Source organism: Protomyctophum bolini (genome assembly GCF_963924005.1).
Source record: "Protomyctophum bolini genome assembly, chromosome: 4".
Taxonomy (NCBI): Eukaryota; Metazoa; Chordata; class Actinopteri; order Myctophiformes; family Myctophidae; genus Protomyctophum; species Protomyctophum bolini.
This window is the reverse complement of record NC_137865.1, coordinates 1708680-1725741: the sequence shown is the minus strand read 5'-3', so window position 1 is coordinate 1725741 and position 17062 is coordinate 1708680. Positions and strand designations below refer to the sequence as shown.

The window sequence follows — 17062 nt, the reverse complement described above, 5'->3', positions numbered from 1 at the left end:
CGTGTGAAACATGAGCATGAAATCCAAAGTTGCGTTGAACTTTGATTCAATAAAAAAATGTACACCGATGTCACATACAAAGGGAAATCATTACAGTCTCAAAAGGGTCCTCATATAAACGGGGCAACATTAATGTAGTCCGTGAAATAGTGGATTAATCCGATATGATTAATCGGCAATGATACTCCAAAATCATAATAAAATGACTCTGGAATATTCAAGCTATTTCAGCGCATCACATCAAAAACGTCTCTCTGTCGGACGTGAGTTGTTGGACCGCTTGAATAAATGAAATGTAATAGAATTCCCTTTTGCATAAGCAACTTCAGATATACAGTAAATCATGAACCAAATAAACTGCTCCAACAAAATAGATTGTACTATCAAAAGGAGTGTTTATTAATATCGATTACTAGTTACAATGGCATAAAAACCACATAGCAATGAGCGAACACGTCATGAGATTGGAATAGGTTCGCTTTTAAAACATGTTGCATGAATGAAAGAAGGCTACAGTATACGCAGCACAAGAATGGAAAAGAGGGTAGGAGGAGGAGAGTAACGCCTCGCAAAGAGAGAGAGGGCGTGTAGGCTTGGTGGGTAGAGTGGCATGAAGGCCTCAGTGTATCATCATAGTCTAATGAAAAGAGCTCTTCTTTACAACGAGACTACACTATACGCCTAAGGTCCCTATCAAACCAAATGTCGTTTTGAGGCTAGATGTTCAATCAGTCCGACCCACCTGATTGTAAATCAGCCTTCCACGGAGGTCCTCAAGCGTTCTGCATTTGCCAGGAAAAGTTCACTTGGTCCTGATGCAGCGCGCGAGAATTTACCTTTCTTCTTAAGTTAAAGTATAACAAGTCATCACTGTCTCAGAGTAAAACTCGCATTAAACTGGTATATTAACAAGGACTGCTCTTAAAGTCCTATAATCGCCGTTTAGACTAGGCGGTTGTCCTCAGGCCGGCTGCCTGTCTGTTGTCCTGCGCGTAGGCCAGCTGGGTGCTGCCTGCCGGTTGGAGTGGCCTCTCCGGAGAGCTACTGCGTAAAAGCGCAATCGACTGCATGTACTCGGGCCAGCCGTGCGTTGATTCGATCTGCTCGCAGAGCTTCGCTAGAACAGAGCCATCCAAGTAAAAGCTTAGCCAGCCGGTGATGTGGCGACCTGCTCCTTAGAGCTATCGCCGTTCAAGAGCATCGTGTCTTAGTTGACACCACATTATATTGGAAAAGGGGTCTGACTGTTTCTCTTTTCCCAAAAACTGGTTTAAACCGGTTCTTAAGCTACTAACTTAAAGAACACAGTTAAAAGTTCTTCATCAACAGTTTTTCCACACGGGGAAAACATCCTGTGGTCATTATTCATTCTTATCTCGGTTGCCCATCTCGCCTTACGCTTTTACACTCCTCTGAGTGCTAACACTGCAGATGCGCGCGTCGCGCACACACACACACGCACATACACACACACACACACACACAATGCACACAAATGTCCACACTCAGCGTGCATGTCTGTTGGTGTTCGCGCTAGTTGCATGTGCCATGTGGCAGAGGGTCTCCCTGTTAGGGTCAGCATTTGGTCAATAAGTCAACCTTGTGGTCACTTCAGATAGCGTGACAAATTGTCCGGTCTGGGTTTTGTCATAACCTGTACTCAGCAGGAAAAACGGGGTTTTGGTGCTATGTCATCCTTTCATTGTTCAGCACAAATTGTGCCTTGTCAATTAACACCCCCCTCCTCACGCTACAATGGTGTGGCCTGGCAGCAGACAGTCCGAACACACCAGAGGTACATGATGGTATGGCCTGGCAGCTTACCGTCTGAACACACCAGAGGTACATGATGGTGTGGCCTGGCAGCAGACAGTCTGAACACACCAGAGGTACATGATGGTGTGGCCTGGCAGCAGACAGTCTGAACACACCAGAGGTACATGATGGTGTGGCCTGGCAGCAGACAGTCTGAACACACCAGAGGTACATGATGGTGTGGCCTGGCAGCAGACAGTCCGAACACACCAGAGGTACATGATGGTGTGGCCTGGCAGCTTACAGTCTGAACACACCAGAGGTACATGATGGTGTGGCCTGGCAGCAGACAGTCTGAACACACCAGAGGTACATGATGGTGTGGCCTGGCCAGGATATAATATCGCTGCGTATATACATTAGTCTGGAACTTCACTGTGGAAAAATGTATTTCCAAGTGTCGGTTCCAAGCACACCTCAAACTGAGGTACAGTGCCAGACCGAATCTCCCCAGGGATTGTTGTCCCTGTGGCAGAGTTGTGTATAGTTTCCAGGCTAATTATGTTGAGGAGACACCGGTCTGAAATTGAGACACGCAGATGAGCTTTTTGGTCACCATCCGACCGCATTAACGATATCATCCTATTTATATTAACCGCAGCTGCGGGAATGGGATGCACACATGGGATTCTATACACGGTCACTCACCACTGTCGAGATTACCGATGTGGCATAGCGACTGTATATATATATATATATATCCATAATATTCATGGATGCAACAACAAGCTTGTTTTCATTCATTTTCTCACATTGCAATGTCTTCATATCCAGTCGACGGCGGTGGCAGGGTTAAGAATTTCAATCACTCCCAGTCCCACGCCAAACTTGTATCCCTGTCTTCTTTTTTATTTTGTTTTAAGTTTCTCTGTGCCTGTAGTCAAAAGACAAAAAAAGGGGGATTTATTTGTTGTTGTTGAATGGCTGGAAAATGGAAATGAAGAGTTTACATAGTACACATAGTTCATGTTGCTTCAGTATTTATTTCTGATGATATTTCTCTGTTATTAAGGTTTTTGTAGCGGTCAATTTGTATTGGGAGTGGGGAGGGTGGCGGTGCGGGGACGTAGGGGGGCGAAGTGTGGAAAAAATGTGGACATATATATCTTTTTAAATATTCCTAAAACAATAATGGAGCTGGGAACTTCTCCTTTGGTCCACCCATTCCTGCCTCCCGGCACATGGGAGAATGTGAATTATTCTAAGTCACTCTTAGAAGAAAAAGGTCATTTTTTCTACAGTCCACCTACAGAGGACAGGTGCGTTGGATAATTGGAACTGGATATGTAGAAAAAAAGAGATCCTGCACACTGTCTTCACTCTACCACTAAGCACGTTGTACACAGGTTGTACAGACCTGTACAAAACAAACAGGGTGTACAGACCTGTACAAAACAAACAGGGTGTACAGACCTGTACAAAACCAACAGGGATGTGGGCAGGGAAACAAAGCTACCTTCTATGATGTCACTGAGCAACATGAAGGTACTGAAAGACCCACCTAGCCTGGCTAATAAGCCAGACTCAAATCACACTGTCGTGTGGTATTTGAGTCTGGAGATGCTGTGTATGGATCTTGTTTCCCGGGGGGGGCGGGTTCAAACATTTTCTCTTTGACGCAATTGGTCAGAGCTACTGTCAGTCAAAGGTCTCAAGCATTGAATGTCACTGTACCAAAGCCCGCCCATATTGCATACCGTGTCCCGATTGGCCACACCAGTTCTCTGGTGTAGGAAATGGGCGTACAATTGAGCCTCTCCAGACCGTAATCCGCCGGCAGGCTGATTTGGTCTGGCTTATTAGCCAGGCTAAGACCCACCCACCTCAGACCTCAACAAGATTATGAAAATCACAAGAATATACTTGTCCGTGTTTAGTGTTCTAGGGTCACTCCTCTTGTGTTGTGTTGTGATTGAAAGCAGAGTGTCTCACACCACTCCTCTTGTGTTGTGATTGAAAGCAGAGTGTCTCACACCACTCCTCTTGTGTTGTGATTGAAAGCAGAGTGTCTCACACCACTCCTCTTGTGTTGTGTTTGAAAGGAGTGTCTCAAACCACTCCTCTTGTGTTGGTCACCACTCCTCTTGTGTTGTGTTGTGATTGAAAGCAGAGTGTCTCACACCACTACTCTTGTGTTGTGATTTAAAGCAGAGTGTCTCACACCACTCCTCTTGTGTTGTGTTGTGTTGTGATTGAAAGGAGTGTCTAACACCACTCCTCTTGTGTTGTGTTGTGATTGAAAGGAGTGTCTCACACCACTTATCTTGTGTTGTGTTGTGATTGAAAGCAGAGTGTCTCACACCAGTCCTCTTGTGTTGTGTTGTGTTGTGTTGTGTTGTGATTGAAAGGAGTGTCTCACACCACTCCTCTTGTGTTGTGTTGTGATTGAAAGGAGTGTCTCACACCACTCCTCTTGTGTTGTGTTGTGATTGAAAGCAGTGTCTCACACCACTCCTCTTGTGTTGTGTTGTGATTGAAAGGAGTGTCTCACATCACTCCTCTTGTGTTGTTTTGTGATTGAAAGCAGGGTGTCTCACACCACTCCTCTTGTGTTGTGTTGTGATTGAAAGCAGAGTGTCTCACACCACTCCTCTTTTGTTGTGTTGTGATTGAAAGCAGAGTGTCTCACACCACTCCTCTTGTGTTGTGTTGTGATTGAAAGCAGAGTGTCTCACACCACTCCTCTTGTGTTGTGTTGTGATTGAAAGCAAGGTTTCTCACACCACTCCTCTTGTGTTGTGTTATGGTTGAAAGCAGAGTGTCTCACACCACTCCTCTTGTGTTGTGATTGAAAGCAGAGTGTCTCACACCACTCCTCTTGTGTTGTGTTGTGATTGAAAGCAGAGTGTCTCACACCACTCCTCTTGTGTTGTTTTGTGATTGAAAGCAGAGGGTCTCACACCACTCATCTTGTGTTGTGTTGTGATTGAAAGCAGAGTGTCTCACACCACTCCTCTTGTGTTGTGTTGTGATTGAAAGGAGTGTCTCACACCACTCCTCTTGTGTTGTGTTGTGATTGAAAGGAGTGTCTCACACCACTCCTCTTGTGTTGTGTTGTGATTGAAAGCAGAGTGTCTCACACCACTCCTCTTGTGTTGTGTTGTGATTGAAAGGAGTGTCTCACATCACTCCTCTTGTGTTGTTTTGTGATTGAAAGCAGGGTGTCTCACACCACTCCTCTTGTGTTGTGTTGTGATTGAAAGCAGAGTGTCTCACACCACTCCTCTTTTGTTGTGTTGTGATTGAAAGCAGAGTGTCTCACACCACTCCTCTTGTGTTGTGTTGTGATTGAAAGGAGTGTCTCACATCACTCCTCTTGTGTTGTTTTGTGATTGAAAGCAGGGTGTCTCACACCACTCCTCTTGTGTTGTGTTGTGATTGAAAGCAGAGTGTCTCACACCACTCCTCTTTTGTTGTGTTGTGATTGAAAGCAGAGTGTCTCACACCACTCCTCTTGTGTTGTGTTGTGATTGAAAGCAGAACACCACTCCTCTTGTGTTGTGTTGTGATTGAAAGCAGGGTTTCTCACACCACTCCTCTTGTGTTGTGTTATGATTGAAAGCAGAGTGTCTCACACCACTCCTCTTGTGTTGTGTTGTGATTGAAAGCAGAGGGTCTCACACCACTCCTCTTGTGTTGTGTTGTGATTGAAAGCAGAGTGTCTCACACCACTCCTCTTGTGTTGTGTTGTGATTGAAAGCAGAGTGTCTCACACCACTCCTCTTGTGTTGTGTTGTGTTGTGATTGAAAGCAGGGTTTCTCACACCACTCCTCTTGTGTTGTGATTGAAAGCAGAGTGTCTCACACCACTCCTCTTGTGTTGTGTTGTGATTGAAAGCAGAGTGTCTCACACCACTCCTCTTGAGTTGTGTTGTGATTGAAAGCAGAGTGTCTCACACCACTCCTCTTGTGTTGTGTTGTGATTGAAAGCAGGGTGTCTCACACCACTCCTCTTGTGTTGTGTTGTGATTGAAAGCAGAGTGTCTCACACCACTCCTCTTGTGTTGTGATTGAAAGCATTGTCTCACACCACTCCTCTTGTGTTGTGTTGTGATTGAAAGCAGAGTGTCTCACACCACTCCTCTTGTGTTGTGTTGTGATTGAAAGCAGAGTGTCTCACACCACTCCTCTTGTGTTGTGTAGCCAAAATGAACGAGATCATCAGGAAGATGCTGGGTGGAGTAGAAGAGGAGGAGGAGCTGCTTTCACGGTGAGACGCTTTTAGCATGTTTCATTCATTCACATATATTATATAATTTAACTTATCGTAATGATGTTCCTTTGGACTCTAACATAATGTCATCTTACTGTGGTCTTGTCACTAAATCATTGGACTGTATGCATTCACGTCATCTAAAGCTGTGTTCATACCTGAAGATATAGATTTGTTTCCAGTCGCTTCAATCGCTTCACTTTGGTCGCGCAGGTAAAAAGAAAAAGAGGTCCCTCGCAGAACAACAATTGATCGATTGGCATTTGAACACACAGATCGTTCACCCAAGACAGCTCGGTTCAATATACTTATATATGTAACATAATTCCTGCTACTGTCATTTATGAGCATTATAATAATAATAATAATAATAATAATAATGAATTGTATTTATAATGCACTTTACATTCCTCAGAATCTCGAAGTGCTACAGTAGACAAAACATAAAACAGTAGGCAAAAGCAACATTACATTTATGCCTTTACAAAAGCTTTTTCTCTCCACCGTTGCCAAGTCCCAGCGGTCAATTCAGTTGGAACTGGATGAAATAAAAACAGCCAAAACATTTCCGGGCGTTCCGGACAACATCGACGCTGATTGGCTGTCAGGGTGACGTGTTGGACTTTTCCAGCCCGGGGGGGGTCGAAGATACCAGGCGGCCGCTCGCTTCATTCACGCCGCGCACAACTGCTCGTCTTTGCATTAACTTTGTAACGTAGTGTGATCACTCTGTTGTCTATGTCACAAAATAATTAACAGCATGATGATCACTGTGTGTGTGTGTGTGTGTGTGTGTGTGTGTGTGTGTGTGTGTGTGTGTGTGTGTGTGTGTGTGTGTGTGTGTGTGTGTGTGTGTGTGTGCGCGCGTGTGTGCGCGTGTGCACGTGCGCGTGTGTGTGTGTGTGCGCACACAGTTTGACAGCGGATGATCCTGATAAGATCTACGATGTAGAAGACGTGCTCACTGCTTGTGACAATATGCACCATGCTACCAGGTACTCTTTTACTAGTAATACTATTACTATCCATCCAACTATCTCCAACCGCTTATCCGTAGTCGGGTCACGGGGGCAACAGCTCCAGCAGCAACATTATAGTACATCTCCCCCCCCCCCCCCCCCCCAGTGGGACATGCGGCGCTCAGGAGGCATCCTGACCGGATGCCCGAACCACCTAAGCTGGCTCCTTTCCAAGCGAATAAGCAGCGCATATACAAACTTGTCGCATTTTAGTGGAAATAACCTACCTTACCTTAACATGCCTTTAGCTTGTTGTTGTGTGGAAGAGGAGAGTGGCATTCCCCTTTAGTATAAACGAGGCATTCCATTATGCCAGTATAGAGCGTCGCAGTCCCGCCCCCTCGAGAGACCCGGAAAATAAATCCCCATTCATTTACCTCATAGACTTTTCAGAAAGTATTTATTTAAAGACGTTTACGCCGTTTGGTTACCAACTCTCCATCATTTAGCTGGGGGACCGCCCGGAAACCCTCTCAAGGATCATTGGTGGTTGAAAATCCATTGTTGAAAATCCCTGCCAGTATAGCCCTCTGTGTTCTTGTTGTTGTTGTTGTTGTGGTTGCCTGCAGTGTGCTGCAGCGCCACCAGAGGGAGCAGGCGGACGGCCACGAGCGCCAGGCGGAGGTGCTGAGCAGGAAGGTGGAGCACCTGAACAAGGAGAACCTCCACCTGCAGAGGCTGTTCCAGGAGAAGAGCCACCTCCACGAGGAGGTCCACCTGGAGATCACCAGGCTCACCCAGGAGAACGCTGTGAGTATTTATAACTGCACCTCCACCAGGAGGCCCACCTCCACCACCAGGAGGCCCACTGAGGAGAACGCTGTGAGTATAGACACCTCCCATCAGGAGGCCCACCTCCACCAGGAGGCCCACCTCCACCACCAGGCTCAGTGAAAATGACACGATGGATTGGAAACAATGCACAAAAACGAATTGCATCCACTTCTTTATAAAAGAAAATGTGACGATAAAGATAATTCTGATTGCGTACGTGCGTGTGTGCGTGCGTGCGTGTGTTTGTTCCAGGGGGCCAGTCAGACAGATATTTTGTGAAGCCACTAAGGAAATCGGGACTTCCTGAAAGTTCATATAATGGCCTGTTGTGGCGCTGTTGTCATTGGGCCCAAAAAACCCCATAGCCCCATAGAGGTCCATGTATTTGGGCCCAACTTCACCTAGACTGTCCCATTTATTAAAACAATTACCATAAAGTCGAGTATGTTCCTGTTAGACAGTCTGAGTGTACTTGACCATTCTGTCCCCCTTTTGCCGGTTCAAGTTCGGTCGGTCACTCTTTCTGTCTGTTATAGTACGATGAAGCTGAGTTCCAAGTATATTTATATAGTGGATTCAGATCCCAGGACTCTACAGCGACTCGCCTGTATATCCTGGGTATCTATTGAACTGCTGATGAAGAGAGAGCACCGCCCTATACCCCCAGCGTCTCGCCTAAAGGATAGTGCGGCCTCTGTTATTAAGGCCCAGGCCTCAGGCCCCTCAGCGCTTCGCCTGAGGAGTCTGGCCGTTGAACACAGAGGTCATAGCGTCTCGCCTGTGACATGAGTTGGGTTGAAATGCAAACTTTAGTAGATTTCTTCTATTTGTCCTGACTGTGCATGGCAATTGAGGCAGCTGACACATCGCTCACCCAATACTGCATAATTATACCCTGGAAACATAATTCAATATTAGTTACAACAGTATACTCACCAAAAATAGACGGATACAAGACCAGGGTGTTTTTCCAAAAAAATCGAAGATTTATTATACAGTTGTAGTTGCACACAAAAATGATATAATCCAAAAAATAAAGTAAAATAAAAAGTCGTTTAGCAAAACTGGAGATATTCGGCAAATTACTACTAAGTTTCTAAAACTGGGCTATCTACTTCCTTTGAAAAGCTTAGAGCATCCTCTGTGATCTGGTACCTCTCCTATCCCCTCCGGACTGAAGACTGGAACCCTGAACCCTCTGCCCTGAGGGGTTTTATACTGTATGGTCCTGAGGGGGAGGTAACCTTTGTTTGTTTTCTTGCTTTTTTTACCATGCTTTGATATTTTTGGAAGATGGCTGGCGCCAAATAACTCACTATGGCTTAGTGAGGGAAAAACAGACACACATTCTTATGCCAACACCTATTTATTTATGGGCCTTTACTTATCAACTAAAGAGATCTAAGGACCTTTTACCATGTCCTTTACAAACACACCTCCTACAAACATTACATTTTAGCATCAAAACTAAATCAAAACACAATACTGTCTCTAAGAATCCAGGGAGGCTAAAATAACATCATCCCTACTTTATATTAAAACTTGTATTTTTACTTAACCTGTTTAGGTTTACACCTCATGTTGTCATATGATCACATGAGCAACCTGCAATCAAACTTCTACTTAGTTAATAGGGAGGCGAAAACAATCATCCCTTTTTCAATTCAATTTGTAAACTATTAAAAACAAAACAGTTAATAATCATTATATCAGTTTCAGAGGTGAAAACAAAAACAACACACAATAAAATGAACTCATAGTGTCTGCCTTCAACATCCAACATGGGGTGAAACTAGGGGGGGGGGAAGGGGTGGCTGCTAATCTCCAAACCAAGGGAGGTCACTAGGTCAGCCAGACAGTTCACTGATAAGGAGGACAACATGCAAGTCAGCTGTTTCCCTTCTTTTTATCCAAATGAGTATAAAATATCTTCTCACAGTACCCATATAAACTTGACCATACAAACTTTACAATAGATTTATACAAAAAACACTTTGGCGAACAACACCAAAGTTCTCATCACGGTAATGACATCCATCACCACTAAACCGCCGTCTTCCCTGATATATCAGTGGGCCATGTGGAACTTCAAAAGTCCCCCTTCCTGCAGTCCGCCCTGGCCTCGCCCCTTTTGAATCTTCTCCTGGGGTGAGGTACTGGTCCTGTTGACATGTGGTCAGCTATCAGATCTGTGTCTGGCCAGAACGTCCTTCTTCTGTACATGCTCTCTTGAATGTAAACATGCCCATATTCATTCTTCTGGACATGCTCTCTTGAAAGAAACTCATAACGCCTTGGGTAAGCATTATATCTCTTGCGACCCCACTGCCCATATTCATTCTTCTGGGATCGCCCGGTCTGCATTCTGGGGACCTTTTCCTCATACTTTGAAGACTGCGTCATCTGCTGGGGAGGCGGCCTCTCCTCTGTTGAGGATTGCCCTGTGCAATCACTGGCCCTTGACCCTTGACCCCAGCCAACTTCACAACCTACTGCCGGCCTGTCGACACCCCCTGTTGAAGTTTCTGGGGTCACTTCCCTCATATTGCCGGTCACAGGTTCCCCTGCGCCCTTCCTGGCGACCTTTAATCCATTTATTCTCTTCATCAGGTTGAGCTCGCGGGAGTTCCCCGTCCTGTTCATCACTTCTTTATTGATTTCCTTTATGGACCCCCATTGAGCTCCCAGTATGCTCTCCTGTATCACTACCTGGACTTCTCCTACTTGTGTGATTGCCTTTACTTCAGCCCAGTATCGCGTGCAACGAGACTTCAGCGCATATAACCGAGCATATAACCGAGTAAAAGAGTAACCGTTGCCACAAGTTGCCCAGGAAGCATGGGTACGGAGGGTACCACACTTAAACTACCCAGAAAGGTAGAGGCATTTATCACCCCTACTCTCTCTCTCGGCGTCCAGTTCCTGAACACCCCACCCCCCTTTGCAGGGATAGGGTTAATTCCCGGCGTCATCATAGCGATATCCTGCCAGTTCCTGGGGTCAGCTAAATGCTTTATGCTGATCCTGGCTCCATTAGCCCCGAAGAACTGCGGCCCGTGTGGGGGAAGCACCACTCGCCGTCCTGGCTCGTAGGTCGACCATAAATCTGTGTCAGTATCCTTCTTGAATCTTTCTCCAGACTTAAACACAGGAGGCCCGCCCCCATGGCTAAAAGGAGCAAAGATCGGTGCAGGCCCCCTTCCCCTCTTGACAGCTTCCCTCCCCTCCGCCAAGGACTGCTCTTCCTCAGTATCGGGAACTCCATTGTCACCCGCGGGCTTGTTCCGGATCGGGAATATTGAAGGATCCTCCGGATCATATAGCGCTATGTTCTCCCTTCACGGAATATAGTGTATGGTTTCGTCACCTGAACTTGGGTCGTGCTCCTCCCACTCACGCTGCCGTTCACGCTGCTGTCTCGATTCCTTATACTCTGTTGAAGGTGAATCCTCACCTGAGTTCTCCATGTCTTTCTCCATATCCTGCTTTGATCGTTTGTTATCCACATTAATCACTTGTCCACTGTGTTTCCTCTTCATTAAGGGATTGATTTCCAGATCCCTGTCAACCTGTTCTTCTTGTAGTTGTGTTTTAAACCTGCTTTTTTCTGATGCCGATAGTTTCAGTTTCCACTGCTTCCAACACTTTGGGAATGCAACTAGCAGCGGGCCCTGCTTCTCCTTGGGTATTCCCTCCGTTGTCTTGTCATCATCCTGCTGTCCTTTCCTCCTTTTCCCTCCTGTCTTCTGTCTCTCCTCATCACTCCCAGCTGCCATCTCCCAGCGCTACTTGGATTTCAGGAGCCTTCATGGGATGAAAGACATACAGTAGAGGTCGTTAATGTGGATGATCAGCCCAGATGTAATTCTTACTTTTGTTCCCAGTGACATTATAGTGACACAATCAGGCAACGTCAATCATTATTCATTATACAGGTGAAGTTATTCTTATATACATTTTGTGATGTGGAAACTGTGTTACTCAGTTTCCATAGTTGCAGCTCCTTGTCCCATAGTAGAGTTCTACTTGCTCCACCCATTAACTTCCAGGATGACCTCTTGTAACACCCTTCCTTGATTTTCACCATCTCCGATTGCCTTAATGTCAGCCCATAATTTGCTATCCTGGGAGTACACAGTGACCATGACATCATACTGGTCCATTTGCTTCCAGGCCATCATGTAACCCGAACACTTCACCAAGGTCGACTTGTTCATCATCTCAATCCTATGTGTCAAATTCCATTGTTTATACACTCCCTCCCTGTCGGTAGGTAGTATGCCTGGTGTCATCATCGCAATCCTGTACCAACTGTTTGGATCTGAAAGTTCTAAGGAGCTTAGTTCAGCTCTTCCTGCATCAAAGAATCGTACAAACGGAAATGTGAATGGCACAGGGATTTGCCCTCCGGGCTGCATAATTGACCCATCCTCCTGTGTCTCTGATACCATAACAGGCCCCAGTATCCCTGTTTCCTTATGTACTTCATAGTCTGGCTGACAGGAAACGCTCGTTGACAGTTATGTTGGTTCCACCGCTTCAGATATGACATTGAGCTCCGGCCCCTCCGGCCTAATTTCAATTCCCAACACCCCATCCACATCTGTGGATTCATCCTGCCAGTGTAAGATTGACTCAAACTGTATGGGGGAAGAACAGGAGACTTGAAAACACCCCTCCCCCTCTTCGCACTCATGTGCTGCTTTATCTTCAAAGTCCAGTATTGGTTTCTTACTTTCTTGAGTATCAATCAAAGGCTCAAAGCCTTGTCCACCGGTCAAGGACACTTGGGGGTTCTTGGTCATTTGTGGGATATCCTGAGCCCATGCCTTCTCACCCTCAGTTTTAAGCCGCTTTGGGGGTGAAGTGAGAAAGGAATCTGATGGGGAGATAACCTCACTCAGGGTTGTGTCAGAAAGATTTATGTCCTCCTCCGAAGAGTCAAAAAACAACTCCTTCATTTCCTGACTGGGTGAATATGGCTCCTCTCCTGAGGTATTCTCTCTGTCGCTGCTTCCTGCGTACACCACCTTGATGAGTCCCAGGGCTTTGCATGCTTTATAGCCCAGGATCGGTGAGCCAGAGCAGTTCACTATATAGAAGCTCTCTGTGGTTGACATGGCTTTATATGTGCCTATCATTTTGCAGTATCCAATCACTTCCAGCACATGCCCACCGTATCCCCTCAATGTACGATCCGCAGCCATTAATTGTGTGCCGGGCATGAGTGTGTCAAAATCCTTTGCAGGTATTACACTTGCTTGTGCCCCTGTGTCCAGCTTGAAAGTCAGCTTCCTGTTCATTGGCCCCAATCCTATGTCTGCATATGCACATTCCTCCCCTTCCCTTTCTGAAGTGAGAGTGTCCACAATCCGCTCAGAGTTATCCTCCTCATTCTTCCTCATTTTCCGTGTACACACTATTGCGAAATGGTTACAATGACCGCACCTTCGGCACTCTCTTCCTTTTGCTGGGCACTCTGTTGACTTGGGGTGTTCTCCTCCACACCTGCTGCAGGCTTTTATCATTTCATCGTGCTCACCCCCTCTCAAGAGGTGAGGCTTTCCTGGTTTGTGTGGGATGGCATGCGCTTGCGATTGCTCATGGGAGTGGGCTATATCGATAGCTCCTTCCAGCGTGAGCTCTGGTCCCTGGCTCAGTAAATGACCATGCACTCTCCGTGAGTTGGTTGCAAATACAATATGGTCCCGGATCATCTCCTCACAATTTGTGTAGTTACAGTCTTTGACTAACTGCTTCAGCGTAGTCACAAAGTGAGCGACTGTCTCCCCGTTGCCCTGCCTCCTTTCATGGAATCTGCACCGGGCAAATATAGGGTTAACTTTCGGAGTGACGTAGTCTGCAAATCTCTCGTAGTATGTATTTAACTCCTTAGCTTCATCCTCCGATAGCGTCCATCTATTGAGGACACCCCTTCCTTTGTCCCCCATCCAAAGCAACAGGTAACTGCATTTCTCCTCTTCTGCTATCTTCTTAAGTGGGCCTGAGAACATTAATTCAGTATGCTGCTTGAATCTCCTCCACTCCTCCGGTAGGTCATATGAATACCAGTTCATTATCGGAGTAGAAACACCGAACGCATTCATTTTCGTTATTTCCTCGGTGGTTTACAGTCGACTGCTGACGTCGTCCAGTATCCTTCAGGGTCGTCAAAGCTACTAGAGCTAGTCAATCAACCTAAATGTGGGGGAAAAAAACATAGTTCAATAGATACAATAATAGTAGTTGCAGTCGAATTCCTTCCTCCATGTCGGCCCTGCTTCCTCAGCCCCCTGAGGGCTGGAGGGGGTCGAATTAATGAAGTTTGGATGTTGCCCAATCCAATCTCAAATGCAAAGAGTTGTTGAATAATCACAGGCTGGTTTTTAAGGAGCTTCTGTTTTCCTCACTGCGACACGCCAGTATACCAGCTCCCTTCATACATCTTCTGGGACCCCTAGACTGGCTTCACCAGGTCAGGGGTCACATGTTATCTCCAACGAGGTCAACTCCCAACGTCCCATGGCTTAGACAGCCTTGTGATCCACAGCAGCCATTAGACACCTTTGGGGCTGCTCTGATATAATAAATAGTCTCCTTATCTCTTTCCTTCACCATATCTTTCTGGCACATATGCATGCCACTGATCCACATGTGACAATACATCCTATATAAGACAGGGAGTAGACAGGTCGTCACGGCAACGCCGTAGGTTGCCACTCCAGTGTCATATAAAGGTATACGAAAAGTTCACACAATTCACATAAAAGATTCAAAAGGGACTGGGACAATTTCCGGGTCTCCATGTCTCCATGACTCGATCCTCTGTCCCATTGTCCATTTTGAAAACACTCCACGGTGGCTCCTATCGTTTCCGACACATTTGCATGTCACGGCTCCACACGTGGAAAACAAAATTCACACAATTCACATAAAAGATTCAAAAGGGACTGGGACAATTTCCGGGTCTCCATGTCTCCATGACTCGATCCTCTGTCCCATTGTCCATTTTGAAAACACTCCACGGTGGCTCCTATCGTTTCCGACACATTTGCATGTCACGGCTCCACACGTGGAAAACAAAATTCACACAATTCACATAAAAGATTCAAAAGGGACTGGGACAATTTCCGGGTCTCCATGTCTCCATGACTCGATCCTCTGTCCCATTGTCCATTTTGAAAACACTCCACGGTGGCTCCTATCGTTTCCGACACATTTGCATGTCACGGCTCCACACGTGGAAAACAAAATTCCAACATATGCATGTCACTGATCCACATGTGACAAACACAGTTCAAAACTATGCATGTCACTGATCCACATGTGACAATACATCCTATATCGACACCTATAATATTCCTTGTCACCTCTCGTCCTTCACCGTATGTTTTTCACACATATGCATGTCGATGATTCACATGCGACATACTCCTATATGTGCCCGCCTTCATGCATCCAAGGCACGGTTTCACGACTTTATGAATGGATCTAGTAATCTGTTACATCACTCACGTAGGCGTAGGTGTTTGTTATAATACAGTCACAGAATGTCCACTGGCTCTTGCGCAGCGAACAGACAGCGACAGGCTGGAGGGAGGGAGGTCATCGACCCCGCTCCACCAGCATGTCCCTCTCTTCTCCTGTGTTTGTTGCTGTTGACTTCTGGCCTTGCAGATATCAACTGAAATCGCACTTGATCGCATCTCACACCAATATCATTGATGACAAATATCGTTCACCCCGGGAATTCACAAGCTTCTCCTGTGTTGTTGCTGTTGACTTCTGGCCTTGCAGATATCAACTCAAATCGCACTTGATCGTATCTCACACCAATATCATTGATGACAAATATCGTTCACCCCGGGAATTCACAAGCTTCTCCTGTGTTGTTGCTGTTGACTTCTGGCCTTGCAGATATCAACTCAAATCGCACTTGATCGTATCTCACACCAATATCATTGATGACAAATATCGTTCACCCCGGTAATTCACAGGTTCCAACCGTGACCATCCTACTGGATCGCCATTTCGTCTGGACCGCTCCTTGTGCAAAGGAACCCTGTTTCATACTTTTAGGTGAATAAAAGCTAACTCTAAGTATGAATATATTTCTAATTATACCTTTATTTAACCAGTGAAAAACCCACTGAGACCGCGTCTCCTTACAAGTGGGAACTGGTCAAGAGGTAGAAATAGAAATCACGCTTAAATACTATAAGCCAAGTAATATATAAGTATATATAATAGTAATAATAATCCAGGTATACAGTAGTACAGTGTACCTTCAACTTAGCCTTAAACTTAGTTTGGGATCACACCTCCAGTTTGTTAGTCAGTTTGTTAGTTAGTTAGGGGGAAACAACAGGAGGGAGGTGGATCCGTCTGTGCACCAATAATAATAATAAAAATAATACCTTAAACCACCCCACACTCAGTGGTGTATAGGGAGACTAACAGGTTTGGTGACTATCATTTCTCCCTCCTGCCTGTGCCAGGAATCAGGAACCCGGGAGAAAGCACCATTCCTGCTTTAATTCTTACACTTTATATTTAGGGTGTATCTTCATCTTTATCTCATTTAGTTTTTGTTTAATTTAGTCCAACACCTATGTCTTACACGGGTGTTCTCTCCACTGTCCCAGCAGACGCCTGTCCCAAGCCTGGCCCTGCCAGCTTATCTTCCTCATGCGTCTGGCCTGTCTCCCCCTGCAACAGTAGCAGGCGGCTTGTGCACTTGTATATTGCCCATCTCACCGGGTCCATGACCCAGGGTCTGTTCGCCAGACGCACCGTTGCATGTCCAACTCCAAATCTCCTTGAATAGCAAAACGCACATGCAGTAGGCATAAATTCACCACACCGAGTGTGAATGGTTGGGACTGAATGGCTGGGATAAACGTGTGAGTGTCGTGTGAGCGTCCCAGGCTGGGGCTCTTCACCCTTTCTGCACTGCATGTTCCACACTCCTCCCAGCGTCCACACATTCCAAAACCAGTGTCTCCATTTGGGGCTTTGCCCGTTTCATATTCCCCTTTTGTGATTACTTTCCGCAATCAACCCATTCTTTGTGTTATCGTTCACCCAACCAACGCTGTTGCGCGAGTTGCTCCGTTTGAAATGAGTGCGCGTCCTGGCACACGTCAATCACCAAGTGTGGAGCACGGGAAAAAATGAGTGCATATCCGCCTCTTTTTATTTTATTTTCCAAGTGCAAATCCGTTTCTTCTTTTTGTCTTTC

General features: G+C 45.9%; 1 protein-coding gene across 1 annotated transcript in view; it reads left to right on the top strand.

Annotated features, from left to right (window-relative positions):
* myo5c (myosin VC) overlaps positions 1 to 17062 on the top strand; it is a gene marked incomplete at its 5' end in the record, with an annotated part of 229240 nt that overhangs the window by 192597 nt on the left and 19581 nt on the right. Inside the window, 4 exons of the mRNA XM_080761194.1 lie at positions 5959 to 6025; positions 6943 to 7023; positions 7617 to 7937; positions 10961 to 11087. Of these exons, the coding sequence (XP_080617320.1) occupies positions 5959 to 6025; positions 6943 to 7023; positions 7617 to 7937; positions 10961 to 11087 (596 nt within the window). The remainder of the gene's footprint in view (positions 1 to 5958; positions 6026 to 6942; positions 7024 to 7616; positions 7938 to 10960; positions 11088 to 17062) is intronic.